A 13,946-nucleotide genomic window follows, 5' to 3' on the forward strand; every position below is an offset into this window, starting at 1 on the left:
CCGTGCCATGGGTGCCCTGTCCCACAGGTCCCAGGTGCTCAGGGGTCCCTGGGTGCCCGTGCTGTGGGTGCCCTGTCCCACAGGTCCCAGGTGCCCCTGGGTGCCCGTGCTGTGGGTGCCCTGTCCCACAGCTCCCAGGTGCTCAGGGGTCCCTGGGTGCCCATGCCATGGGTGCCCTGTCCCACAGGTCCCAGGTGCCCCTGGGTGCCCATGCCATGGGTGCCCTGTCCCACAGGTCCCAGGTGCCCCTCGATGCCCGTGCTGTGGGTGCCCCGTCCCACAGGTCCCAGGTGCTCAGGGGTCCCTGGGTGCCCGTGCCATGGGTGCCCTGTCCCACAGGTCCCAGGTGCCCCTGGGTGCCCATGCCATGGGTGCCCTGTCCCACAGGTCCCAGGTGCCCCTGGATGCCCGTGCTGTGGGTGCCCCGTCCCACAGGTCCCAGGTGCTCAGGGGTCCCTGGGTGCCCGTGCCATGGGTGCCCTGTCCCACAGGTCCCAGGTGCCCCTGGATGCCCGTGCTGTGGGTGCCCCGTCCCACAGGTCCCAGGTGCTCAGGGGTCCCCGTTGCGCTCAGACCGCGGCCATGGTTTATTGTCCCACCCGCGCTACATCCTAGGCTGGCCGGGGCCCCTGGCCCCCAGGGCAGAGCCAGCCCCACGGGGGGCAGCTGGGGGAGAGCTGGGGGGCAGCCGGGGGTCCCGGGGGCTGGGGCGGTGCCAGAGCCCCTCAGCTGGGGCCGACCTGGCTGGAGGACACAGAGGAGACCTCGGTGCGCTGGGCAGAGCTGGACACCTCGGAGTCGTCTGACATGGGCCGCCCGCACACCGTCTCCATGATGCAGGCGCGGAACTGCGGGGACACAGGTGACACGGGGTCACAGGAGGGGGGACAGCTCGGCCTGGGGTCCCACCGCTCCTGTGTCTGACCCTGGCACTGTCCTCACACCCTCAGATGCCACACTGGCCCCATCTCCTGTCCCTGAGGTCATGGTACCCCCAGCCATGCAAGTGTTCCTGGATGCGCCATCCCCTGGTGTCCCTGGTCCCCCAATGTCCTTGGGCACCCCTGCACGTCCCTGCTGCCCCAATGTCCTGGGGTGTCCCCATCTGCTCTCTGTCCCCCTTGCCAATGTCATCCCCTTATCCGAATGTGCTGAGGTGCCCCCTCACACGGGTATCCCTGGGTGTTCCCCGTGCTTGGGTCTCCCTGAGTGTCCCAGGTCCTCAGATATCCTTGGGCAACCCTGGATGCCCCCATCACCAGGTATCCCTGGGTGTCCCCCTCCCCGTGTCTGTGTCCCGGTGTCGCTGGTGTCACCTGTTTGTTCATGAAGCAGTAGATGATGGGGTTGTAGACGCAGGAGCTCTTGGAGAAGAAGGCAGGGATGGTGACGAGGCGCAGGTCGATGCCGTGCTCGCGGTTGTTCACCATGTACATGGCCAGCGCCGCGTAGGGCACATAGCACATGCAGAAGGAGCCCACCATGACCACGACCATGCGCGACACCTCCCGCTCCGCCTTCTGCGTCGTGGCCGACTCCTGCTGCTGCGCCGCCACCTGCCCGGGGACAGGGACACCTTGGGCCTGCCCGGGCTGCCGGGCCCCTGCCCATCCCCTGTGCGGCCCCCTGACCCCTGCCCATGCTCCTGCCTGTGCTCCTGCCCAACCCTCTGTCCAAGGAACCTCCCCTCCCTTCCTGCATCCCTTCACCCCTCCAGTCACCTCTCCCTCCCTCCTGCTCCCCATCCTGCCCTCCCTGCTCACAGTCAGTTCTCCCTCCCTCTCTCCCTCCCTCCTGCCCCCCAGCCCCTCTCCACTCTCAATCCCTTGCTCTCAGCCACAGTAGTGCCTGACCCCAGTGCCCCCCGTGCCCCCCGTGCCCCCAGGACTCACGGCCCGCAGGGCGCTGAGCAGCTGGGAGTAGGAGAAGATGATGAGGGAGAGTGGGACGATGAAGCAGAAGATGAAGAGGAACCAGGTGTAGTACTCGCTCTTGTACTTGGTGCCCACCGTGTACCAGTCAGGGCCGCAGGAGCACTGCAGCCCCTCAGGGATGTACCTGCAGACCCGTGCTCAGCCCCCGCTCTGCACCGTGGGGCACCCCCGGTGCCCCCGCAGCGCCCCGCGGCACTTCTGGTGCCTCAGGCACTCACCTGGCACCCCCGCGGCACCCCCGCGGCCTCCCACTTGCCCCTCTGTCCCACCCCCTGCCCCTTTGCCCCGCGTCCCACCTGCTCCAGCCGAAGAAGGGGGGGATGGCGACGCCGACGCCGATGATCCAGGTGGCCGCCACCACCAGCAGCGCGTGGCGCGAGTTGAAGCGGAAGTTGCCGAAGGGTTTGCAGATGACGATGTAGCGCTCGAAGGCCAGGAAGGCCAAGGACCACCCTGTCACCAGCCCTGGGGGAGCAAGGCCACCGCTGGCCTCACACAACTGCCCGTGGCCACCAGGGTGAGGGGTCACCACAATTCCCACAGCCCCCCAGGTCACCCCAAGTCCTATGACCCCAGCAGAATGTGGTGATCGCCTCTCCCTTCAGGCCTCAGTGGTCACCCCTGCTCCTCCAGCCACAACAGATCACAGGGCCCAGCCCTACCCATGGCCTTTACCCATTCTGCCACCTTCAGCCCCACCAGACCACAGTGATCACCCCAACTTCCCCAGCCCCAGAAGAACATGATGGGCACCCCCACCTCCAGCTCCACCAGGCCCCAGTGGTCACCCCGACTCCTACAGTCCCACCAGACTACAGTGTCACCCCAACTCCTACAGTCCCACCAGACCCCAGTGGTCACCCCAACTCCTATAGTCCCACCAGACTACAGTGGTCAACTCCTAAAAGCCCAGAAGGTCACCCCAATGCCAGCACTGCAGCAGCCCATGGTGGTCACCCCAGCTCCTAAAGCCTTAGCAGAATGTGGTGGTCAACAGTACCTTATGCCCCACCAGATCATGGTGGTCACCCCAAGTCCCACAGCCCCTGTTGGAGATCACTGAGGCCACCTCTGGCCGCAGCAGCCCCCAGTGGTCACTCCATCGTGTGTGGCCGCAGCAGCCTGAGTGCCCCACGGTCCCCTCGTACCTCCGGTGGCCCCTGCAAAGCCCTCAAAGGCACACATGTGCTTCCCGAAGACAAAGTATCCCTGGGAGCTGGCCACGAAGACAGTGAAGATGCAGAAGACGCAGCACATGAGGCCGCTGACGGAGATGTTCACCAGGATGTAGTTGAGCGGCTGCCGCAGCTTCTTGTACTTGATGGTGACGATGAGGACGATGGCGTTCAGGGGCGTGCCGCCACGAACACCAGCCCCATGAAGATGGTCTGCAGGTAGAAGGCCCACATGGGCGCGATGTGATACTGGGGCCCATCCCAGGGCCCCACCGACGACTGGTTCTTGAACAGGTAGAACTCTTCCTCGTCCATGGCGGCGGTGCCAGGGGGGGCGCCCACCCCCCTGATATACCCTGCGCCCCCAAAGCTGCTTAGGGGGGATCAGGGCTCAGCCCGGCCAAACTTGGGGATTAGGGTGGGCTAAACCGGGCTCAGCCCCTAATCGGGCCCCTGAGCCGGCTCGAGCCGATTGCCGGTGCTCTGGAGGATTTGGGGGGGGCAAGAGGGCTCCCCACAACATTTGGGTATGGGGAGGGTCCCCAGGGGTCTCCAAGCTTGGTCCTGCTCCTCCTGAGGTGTTCAGGTGTCCCCAGGTGTTCCCAAGCCCAAGTTTCGGTCCCACCACAATGGCCAGAGGTCCCCAACCTTAGTCCTGATCCCATCAGGGTCCTCAGTGTGCCCCAGGGGTCCCCAGGCTCTGTTCTGGTCACCCCCAGAATGGCCAGGTGTCCCCAGGTGTCCCCAGGGGTCCCCAGGTGTCCCCAGGTGTCTCCAGCCTTGATCTCGCTCCCCCAGGAGGCCCAGCCCTGATGCCTTGGGAAGAGCTCGGGGTTTCCCTCGTGAACCCCCCCACCCGCTGCCCCCCCCCCCCACCCCAGGGTGCCCCCAAGTGTCTCCCCCTCACGTGATTGTCCCCAGTTCTGGGCTGGGGGGATCTCTGTGCTGGGGAGACCCCAGGCGAGGTGGGGGAGTCTGGGGGTATCAAGGGGTGGGGGGAAGACTGGGGGGACACTGCTTGAGGTGAGGTGGGGTGTCTGAGAGGCGGTGTTCATTCTGGGGGCGCAGTGCCGGGGGTCATTGATGGGGGTCACTTTGGGGGTGCACTGCTGGGACTCAAGTCCCAAAGACTCCCAGCGTTTCCTGCCCTTCCTCCCCCCTCTTTCCCTCCCCCAGGCTGTGGCACCCCCGGGGAACAGGAAGGATGAGCAGAAGCTGCTTAGGGGGGGATTACAGGGCCCCCCCGGGCTGGGGGCGCCTATAAAGGCCGGAGCTGGGACCTCACTGTGGCACTGGGGACCCTCAGGGAAGGGGGAGCTCAGTCGGGGAGGGGGACACGTCCAGGGGACGCTGTGCCCCTGGGGAGAGTGTGTGGGGTGCCCACCCTGGGGGTGCCCACCCTGGGGGTGCCCTGGGGCACCCTGGGGGTCTGTCCAGCTCTGGGGCAGAGATGGGACCGGGGGGGCTCAGGGATGGGGCCAGGGGAGGAACAGGGGGATGGGTGGGCTGAACCCCCAGCCCATGTTTTACTGGGCTGTACTGGATCATATTGGCCTGTACTGGACTGGTTTGTACTGGACTGGTTTGTATGGCTTTGTACTGGGCTATACTGGACTACACTGGGCTGTACTGCACTGTATTGTGCCACGGGATTGTACTGTGTCCTATCGGGTTATACTGGGTCTGGTCATACTGTACCAGGCTGTACTGGGCTCAACAGGGCCGTACCGGGCCATACTGGGCCGTACTGGGCTGTACCGGGCCGTACTGGGTCAGGTCAGCTCCGCTGGCGCTGTACTGGGCATCCCCGTGGAGGGGCACCCCAAATGGGTGCCACAGGGTGGTGACGCAGGGGACAGATGCCGCACCGAGGTGGAGCTGCGGTCACTGAGGCCGGGGGCTGCGGAGGGGGGGACACAGCGCAGGGCCTGGGGGGCCACGGCAGAGAGGGGGCACGATGGCAACAGCCAGGCTTGGCTGGGGCTGCCCAGGGAGCCTTGGGGTGCCCATCCCTGCAGGTGTCCCAGGAATTCCTGGAGGTGGCATGCAGGGCTCTGGGACAAGGTGGGCATTGGGCACAGCTGGGACTGGATGGGCTGGGAGGGCTTTTCCAGCCTCAGGGATCCTGGGATTCTGTGATTCTGGGAGGGTGGCCATGGAGTGGGGAAGGGACTTGGGGGTGCTGGCAAGCAGCAGGAGGTGCTGGGCGTGGAGCTCTGGGGCTGCAGTGCCGGCACTGCCAGCCCTGCCGGGACCCCCGGCACCCACCTAGCACCCACGGGTACTGGGAGCACCCGCCGGTACCAGCAGCACCCACCGGTACTGGGAGCACCCACGGGTACTGGGAGCACCCACCAGCACCAGCAGCACCTGCTGGTACCAGCAGCACCCACCGGTACCGGCAGCACCACCTCCACACGGGTCCCACGCCCCCCCGGCCCCCCAGCTCTGTCTCCAGCCCCGTGGCCCTCCCGGGACTCCCAGGGCCTCCCAGTCGCTGCTCCCGTGCCCTCCTGGATGAGGCCCCACACATGTCCCTGCTGTCCCCACGGCCGCATTCCCTGTGTCCCACTGCCCACGTACCCCTCGTTCTCCTGTCCCTTATGGCCCTCAGCCCTGGTCCCCTCGTCCCCGTGGCCTTGTCCCCAGTGTCCCCGTGCTCCCCTCTCTGTGCCCCAGGCTGCCGGGTGGTCCCCTCCCCGTGTCACCGCACCTGAGGACCCTGAGTGCTCCCAGCCCCAGTGCCCATGGCCAGGGACAGCCTGGGGGACGCTGCACTCAGGGTGTCACCACAGGCAGCAGGGGCTCTGCCCTATGTCCCCTCCCCAGAGACACTGGCGGGGTCACTGGTGGGGTCAGGTCCTTTGTCCCCTCATCGCGGCCTCCACCATCATCTTCCTCTGCCCCGGCTGCGGTTCTGGGACGCCCCTGGATCCCCCTGATGTGCCCCAGCAGCATCCTGAACCCCCATCCTGGACTGCACTGACCCCCCCCGCTCCTGGATCCCCCCAAACATCCTGGCCCCACCTCCAGCCCCCCCGACCCACTCCCCTTCCCACCCCTGCCCTGGGTTTGGGGGTCCTGCTGGGGGGCCCTGTTGCTTTTCGCCCCCCCCCCCGCGTTGTGTGCCCCCTGCCCGGGGTATTTGGGTGTGATGTGTGGGGGGGGTATTTTGGGTGATGATGTGTTGGGGGTGCACCCCCCGTTGTGTGCCCCCTGCCCGGGGTATTTTGGGTGATGATGTGTTGGGGGTGCCCCCCCCGCGTGCCCCCCCGGGTATTTTGGGTGCCGGTGCGTGGCTCTGACTCGGCAGGTTATTTTTAGGTGTTGGCGCAGGCGCCACCACGTCACCCCCCCCACGTCACCCCCCCACGTCACCCCTTGTCACCCGTTGTCACCTCGGGGTGCACCTGCCCCCCCTCCCGCCGTTCTCTTGGAAGCTTCCAGGGCAGGCACCGGAACAGGGGGAACACGATACTCCCCAAATCGTCCCCCCAAAGGACCCAGATGTGGGTCACCCACGTGTCCCCCCAAGGACCCAGATGTGGGTCACCCAAGCGTCCCCCCCTTCCGAGGGTGTCAAGGAGGCCTTGGGTGTCTGGAATGGGGGGAGACACAAGAGAGATTCGGGGGGCAGCGGGATTCAGGGCGCACCCCAAATCTGAGCAAGCCCCCTCCCCAGGCATGGGCCACTGCCATGGGGAAACTGAGGCACGGCCGGGGGACCCACGGCTGGAGTCACCGGGGGGGAGTGGGGCACAGCCGGGGGGGCTGGGGGGTTCCACGGCGGGGGTGGCTCTGGGGAGGGGTCCCGGGGGGTTTCCCCAGAGGGGATCCCGGGAGGGTCTGTGGGGTCTCGGTTGTGCCCCTCGGGGCTGGGGAAGAGTTTTTATGGGAGTTTTTCAGGGGTTCCCAAGGGGGAAGGGATGAGTGAGGGGGTTCTGAGGAAGTTTGGGGGGCCTCTTGGGGGGGGTTTGGGGTGCGTTGTACTGTGGGGGCTGCGGTGTTGGGGTATCAAGCACAGCTGTATCAGGATAACGGGGTGTTGGGGTGCCTGGGCTATAGGGTACCGAGGTTTTGGGGTGTCGAGGTTGCAGGTATTTGGGATTAGTGGAGGTGGATTCTGGAGTTTGGCGGTGCCTAGATTTTGGGGTGCCAGAGTTTTGGGGTGCCTGGATGCTGGGATTTGGGGTACCAGTGTTTCAGTGTAGGGAGGCTGGGGTACCTGGGGGCCGAGATTTCGGGGTGCTTAGGTTTGACGGTGCTCAAGTTTAGGCGTGCAAGTGGTTCAGGGTGCAAAGGTTGGGGGTGCCAATGTCTGGGGCAGGGGGTTCCGAGGTGCCGGAGTTTAGGAGTATGTGACGCTGGACTTCAGGGAATTTGGGGAGTTTTGGGGTGTTGGGGTGCCCGTGTTTGGGAGTCTGCGGGTGCCGGCGTTTTGGGGTGTTTGTGAGTGTCGGTGTTTGGGTGTGCCCGTGTTCGAGGTTACAGAGGTTTTAGGGATGTCAGAGGTTCAGGGGTGCTGATGTCTGTGCGGTTTTGGAACTGCCGGGGTTTGGGGGTTTGGGGGTGCCGGGGTTCGGGGGAGCCTGGGTTTGGGGGTGCCGCAGTCGGGGGCGCCGGGGTGCGCTGGGATCTCGTGTTTCGGGAGGTGCCGGATCCGGGGTTCTGGGGGTGCCGGAGTGCGCGGTTTGAGGGGTGCCGGGTCCGGGGTCTGGGGAGTGCCGAATTCGGGCGGTTTTGGGGCGCCGGTGTCTGGGGGTCCGGCTGTGAGGCCGGGGCTGTAAATAGCGAGGGCCTGGCCCCCCACCCCCGGCCGGCCGGGCGGTCTTTCCGTCCCTCCGGCTCGGTCCCTCCCCGGGACGGGGCGGGCCGGGCCGGGGCAGCGCTTAAAGCCGCCGCCGCCCCCCGGCCCCGCCACTTGCCGCCGTCGCCCCTGGCCCAGGAACGCTCCTGGGAGACACCGCGAACACACCGGACCCCGCCGCGAGCCGCCGCTCCGGGAACCCACCGGCAACCGAGCCGGGACCCTATCGGACCCCCCAGCCCTCCGGGACCCGCCGCTCTGCTCCGGGAACCCGCCGGGAACCAACCTCGCCACCGGGAACTTGCGCCGGGACAGACCCAGGACACCAGCCCCGACCCCGGCAACAGGGACCCCTACCCAGGACACCGGTACCGAGCAGCGAACCCCTCTCGGGACAGCGGGGCTGACACGGGACCCCGTCGTCAGGCACCCGTACTGAGCCCGGGCACCGGGACCCTCCCTGGGCACCGGCACTGACCGAGGACACCGTCCCCCATTGCCGGGAGCTGGGACCCCATCCAGGACACAGACACCCACCCGGACCCCTCCCCAGGAACCGGGACTGACCCGGAACGCCATCCCCCAGCCCCGGGACCCACAGCGGGCACAGCACCCAACCAGGGCCCCACCCGGGACACCAGCTGTGACCCAGGACACCGGCCGCGACCCGGGACACCGGCCCCAGCGCCAGCTTTGCCACCGGCACCCAGCAGCCCCACCCCGGGCACCCACAGGACCCCCACAGGACACCGGCCCTGATTCGGGACCCACCCCACGGTACCAGGATCCCTTCGGGACACTGGGACTGACCCGCGACCCCCACCCAGCTCCAGGAGTGACCCAGGACTCCCCCCCCACCCACTCGGGACCCTCCCCAGCACACAGGAACCCCCTGCCCACCGAGGAGCCCCCGAGCCCCGCAGGATGAACTCCACTTACGAGGCAGCACCGGGCGAGGACCCCGAGGAGCTCCCGGCCACCGAGAAGGACCTTGCGGAGGACGCGCCCTGGAAGAAGATCCAGCAGAACACGTTCACGCGCTGGTGCAACGAGCACCTCAAGTGTGTGCAGAAGCGCATCGTGGACCTGCAGCGCGACCTGAGCGACGGGCTGCGCCTCATCGCGCTGCTCGAGGTGCTCAGCCAGAAGAAGATGGGGCGCAAGCACCACCCGCGCCCCAACTTCCGCCAGATGAAGCTGGAGAACGTCTCGGTGGCCCTCGAGTTCCTGGAGCGGGAGCACATCAAGCTCGTGTCCATTGGTGGGTGTGCAAGGGGAACAGTGCCCGTGGGTGGGTGTGCAAGGGGAACGGTGTGAGGGGGAAAGGGGAATGGGCACGGTGAGTGTGCAAGGCAGGGCAGGGGTGGTGCCCTGGCGAGAAGGTGGCTGTGGGTACAGAGTGAGGATGGGGCTGGCCGTGAGCGTGCAAGGCCCATGGACAAATGAGGATGAGGAATGAGTGTGCAAGGGTGGGAGTGATGGGGGATGGGAAATTGCGGGTGGGTGTACGAGGGCAGGGATGAACAAGTGAGGACATGGATGAGTGTGTAAAGGGAGGGATGGATGGGTGTGAATAGGGTGAGAGTGCACGGGGGGAATGGAGGAGTGCGAGTGAAGGATGAGTGTGCAAGGGGCATGATGGACAGATGAGGATGGGCCCGTGGGTGAGTGTGCAAGAGCAGGGTGGTGGATGAATGGGAATGGAGGATGTGTGCAAGAGTGAGGCCGACGGGCAGATGAGAATGGGGATGGATGTGCAAGGGCAGGGGTGACAGGAGCAGGAGCGGCATGAGTGTGCAAGGGCGGTGGAGGGATGGCAGTGGGGGTGAGCGTGCGAGGCTGGAGGCACCGGGTGGGTGTGCAGGGGGTGCGAGTGCGAGGGCGGTGCGGTGTGCGGGCCGGCCCGCGCGGGGCCGTGCGGAGCGGGGGGTCCGGCCCGTGCCGAGCCGGGCTGTGCCGTGCGGGGGGGTCCGGCCGGCCGAGCCGAGCCGGGCTGTGCCGTGCGTGCGCGACCGACGGTGTCCCCGTTCCGACTGGTCCCCGTGCCGAGCCGCGGGCTGTGCGTGGGGGGGTCCGGCCCGTGCCGGCCGAGCCGAGCTGTGCCGTGCGGGGGGGCTGAGCTCACGCTTGGCGCAGGGCCGGGGCGCTGAGCTCACGCGCGGGGGGGCCCGGTCCGCACCCGCACCCACCCCTGCCGGGCCCCAGCGCCCACCCCCACCCGACAGCTGCAGGGTGACCCCCCCGGCACGGGGCAGGGCTGGGGCCCCCCCGCGCGCCCGGAGCGGGGGGTGCCAGACCCCCTCCCGCGGTGTCACCTCCCCTCCCACGCGTGTCCTTTGCCCCCCGGGACCCCCCAGGTGTGACCCCGAGTTTTGGGGCCCCCCCAGGTGTGACCCCGAGTTTTGGGGCCCCCCCAGGTGTTGCCCCCGGAGCTCCCGGCGGGGAGGGGTTTGTCCGCCCCCTCCCACATCCCCCCCATTTCCTCCCTGAAACGCGATCGCTCGTGGGGGGAAGCGGCGGGGGAAGGGAGCGGGGGAGGGTCCGCTCCGCGGGGCGGTGGGGGAGGGACGGGATGCCTCGGGCCCCCCTCCCCCCCAGCCCTCCCCTGCCTCAGTTTCCCCACGGTGGCACTCCAGGAATCCCTTGGCGGTCGGGGTGTGGCGTTCCAGGGCGCGCACTCGGGGCCCCCCGGGCGCGGCCGGGGTTGTGCCCCCCCGGGGCGGGTCTGAGCTCCCTGCAGGGTGTGGGGGCTCGGGGGGCACTGTCCTGGGGTCCTCCCTCACTTCTGGGATGTCCCCAGGCAGGTGTTGGGGTGCAGCGTCCCGTGGCACTGCCGGGGGTGTCGGGGCGCCCCGGGACGGGTCTGGGGTCCGCCCCGCTGTGCCGCGGCATGTCGGGGTGTCCCAGGGGTCCCTGTGGCGGTGCTCTGGGCTTTCGGGGTGTCAGGGGTCCCCGTGCTGGTGCTGTGGGGTTTCAGGGTGTCAGGGGTCCCCGTGCTGGTGCTCTGGGGTTTCGGGTGCCCCAGGGGTCCCCGTGCTGGTGCTCTGGGGTTTCGGGGTGATCCCTGTGCTGGTGCTCTGGGTTCGGGGTGATCCCTGAGGCTGGTCCCACGGCTGTCAGGGTGCGGGGGTCCCTCCAGCGGGTCCCACAGGGTGTCGGGGTGCCCCGGGGGGAATCCCAGGGGATCTTGGGGTTCAGCCCCCCCATTTCTCCCCCACAGACAGCAAAGCAATCGTGGACGGGAACCTGAAGCTGATCCTGGGGCTGATCTGGACCCTCATCCTGCACTATTCCATCTCCATGCCCATGTGGGAGGAGGAGGAGGACGACGAAGGCCGCCACCAGACCCCCAAGCAGCGGCTGCTGGGCTGGATCCAGCACAAGGTGCCGCAGCTGCCCATCACCAACTTCAACCGCGACTGGCGCGACGGGAAAGCGCTGGGAGCGCTGGTGGACAACTGCGCCCCGGGTGAGCAGCGGGGCCGGGGCCGGGGGGCACGAATGGGGCACGAATGGGGGACAAATGGGGGACAAATGGGGGAACAACTGCGCCCCGGGTGAGCAGCGGGCCGGGGCCCAAAGGGGGCACGAATGGGGCACAAATGGGGGGGAAACTGCCGCCGGGGGAGGGGGGAGTAGGGGGCAGGGGTGCAGGGGGTGCGGGGAGTACGGGGTGCTGGCTGGCTCGGGGGGCATCGATGCTGGGGCAGCAGGCACAGAAAGGGTGTCAGGATGGGGGTCAGGATGGGGGTCAGGACGGGGTCAGGACAGGGTCAGGATGGGGACAGGATGGAGGTCAGGATGGGGGTCAGGATGGGGGTCAGGACGGGGGTCAGGACGGGGGTCAGTATGGGGATCAGGATGTGGGATCAGGATGTGGGGTCAGGATGGGGATCAGGATGGGGACAGGACGGGGATCAGGATGTGGGGTCAGTATGGGGATCAGGATGTGGGGTCAGGATGGGGACAGGACGGGGGTCAGGACGGGGGTCAGGATGGGGATCAGGATGGGGGTCAGGATGTGGGGGTCAGGATGTGGGGTCAGGACAGGGACAGGTTGGGGCTCAGTATGGGGATCAGTATGGGGATCAGGACAGGGACAGGACGGGGACAGGACGGGGGTCAGGACGTGGTGCGCCCCTGACCCTCCTGCCCCCCCAGGTCTGTGCCCAGACTGGGAGAAGTGGGACCCCAACAAGCCAGTGCAGAACGCTCGGGAGGCCATGCAGCAGGCCGACGACTGGCTGGGAGTCCCCCAGGTACGGCATGGGGGGCGTGGGGGGCACTGCGGGGGTCTCCCAGGTGCGTGGGGGGCACTGGCACTCGCCCAGATACGGGGCAGGGCAGGAACGGGGTGGGGGCACTGAAGAGGATGCTGCGGGTGCAAGGACGTGTCTGGGGGTGTCCTTGGGGATCCACAGGGGTCCCGGGGCATTTGGGTGCCCCATGGATCCCGTGGGTGTGGGGGGTTCCCCAGCAGGGTCCCCCTGGGTGGGGGTGCCAGGAGGGTCTGACGGGTGCTGGGCTTCCCACCAGGTGATCGCCCCCGAGGAGATCGTGGACCCCAACGTGGACGAGCACTCGGTGATGACGTACCTGTCCCAGTTCCCCAAGGCCAAGCTGCGGCCGGGGGCCCCCGTGCGGCCCCGGCTCCCCGAGCCCGGCCGTGCACGCGCCTACGGGCCCGGTACGGGGCTGGGGGGCCTGGGGGGTCCCAGGACAGGGGGGCGGCACAGGGGGAGGTTTCTGGGGGCACCAGGGGCTGGGGACCTGGCACAGGCAGGACATGCGACACAAAAGGGGCACAGAGCCCACACAGGGGGAGCTCAGGGGCACGGGGGGCACATGGGGAGCTCAGGGGCACGGGGGGCACACAGGGAGCTCAGGGGCACACGGGGAGCTCGGGGGCACACGGGGACTGGCACAGGGGGCACACGGGGAGGGTACCGGGTGGGGGCCATGGGGGCTTTGCAGCCCAGCACAAGAGAATACCTGGGGGCTGTGGCTGTCAGGGCATGAGAGTGAACCATGGACACCATCCCCCAGGCCCAGGGACTCCTCTCCAGTCCTGGGGTGTCACTGTGCCCAGGGACACCTGAGGGCAACCCCAGGGTCCCCACTCCCCAGCCAGGGCTCCCCAGGAGTTCCCCTATGAGCAGGGACCCCTCAAAGTCCTGCCAGGCTCACCTGCCCATGCTCAGGAAACCACCATTGATGCTCTGGACCCCCCTGGTACCACCAAGGATTACCTGGGGGCCCAAAGTCCTGGGGGGTTTCGGAGGTCTGGGGCTCCCCTGACTCCCCTCACCATGCAGGCATCGAGCCCCAGGGGAACGTGGTGCTGCGCCCTGCCCAGTTCACCGTGGAGACCCTCGAGGCGGGCGTGGGTGAGGTCCTGGTCTATGTTGAGGACCCCGAGGGACACACTGAGGAGGTACAGGGGCCTGGCCCCCCTCTGGGGGCTCCCCAGTCTCCCTCTCTGGGAGACCCCCAGAACCCCCCCAGTGCCCCAGCTCTGTGTCACCCCCCATTCCCCCATTTTGGGGTCTCTTCCACTGCAGGCCAAGGTGGTCCCCAACAATGACAAGAAGAGAACATACAGCGTCACCTACGTCCCCAAGGTTGGGGGGCTGCACAAGGTGAGCCCCTTGGGGACCCCCCAAGGCAACCCTTCTGTGCTACCCTCCCTGCAATACCCCCCTAACAGGCCCCCTGTGATGTCCCTGTGACACCCCCACCCCGTGACACCCTGGAGATGGCACTGGGTGGCCCTGGGGTGCCCTGTAGGGTCCCCAGGGTGCCACACTGAAGTCTGTGGGGGAAGGTCCTGTAATGGGGGACCCTGGAGTGTCCTGTTGGCATTCCTGGGTGTCCTGTGCTTTAGGGTCCCTGGAGGGGACAATAGGGAGTCCCTGGGGGGGATCCTGTTCAGGTTGTCATCCATGGGGGTGTCCCTGAGGTGTGTCAGTGCTGTCTGTGCGGATCCATGGGGTGTCCCTGGGGTGTGCCGGGTGCTGTCCATGTCCATGG

General features: G+C 67.6%; 2 protein-coding genes across 2 annotated transcripts in view; one reads left to right on the plus strand and one right to left on the minus strand.

The window, feature by feature from the left end:
* Positions 1-602: 602 nt before the first annotated feature.
* On the minus strand, positions 603-3,424 carry OPN1SW (opsin 1, short wave sensitive). The gene is given in 6 exon segments (XM_030959519.1): positions 603-848; positions 1,317-1,556; positions 1,893-2,058; positions 2,231-2,399; positions 3,083-3,295; positions 3,298-3,424. Coding segments are annotated over 6 exon segments (1,038 nt in total). The 3' UTR covers positions 603-725.
* A 4,586-nt stretch (positions 3,425-8,010) lies between these two features.
* The window catches only part of FLNC (filamin C), a 30,455-nt gene continuing 24,519 nt past the window's right edge, over positions 8,011-13,946 (plus strand). The window contains 6 exon segments of the mRNA XM_030959839.1: positions 8,011-9,177; positions 11,137-11,385; positions 12,078-12,175; positions 12,453-12,603; positions 13,232-13,350; positions 13,478-13,555. Coding sequence (XP_030815699.1) covers positions 8,841-9,177; positions 11,137-11,385; positions 12,078-12,175; positions 12,453-12,603; positions 13,232-13,350; positions 13,478-13,555 — 1,032 coding nt within the window. The 5' untranslated portion in view covers positions 8,011-8,840.

This window comes from Camarhynchus parvulus, chromosome 1A, assembly GCF_901933205.1.
Source record: "Camarhynchus parvulus chromosome 1A, STF_HiC, whole genome shotgun sequence".
Classification (NCBI taxonomy): Eukaryota; Metazoa; Chordata; class Aves; order Passeriformes; family Thraupidae; genus Camarhynchus; species Camarhynchus parvulus.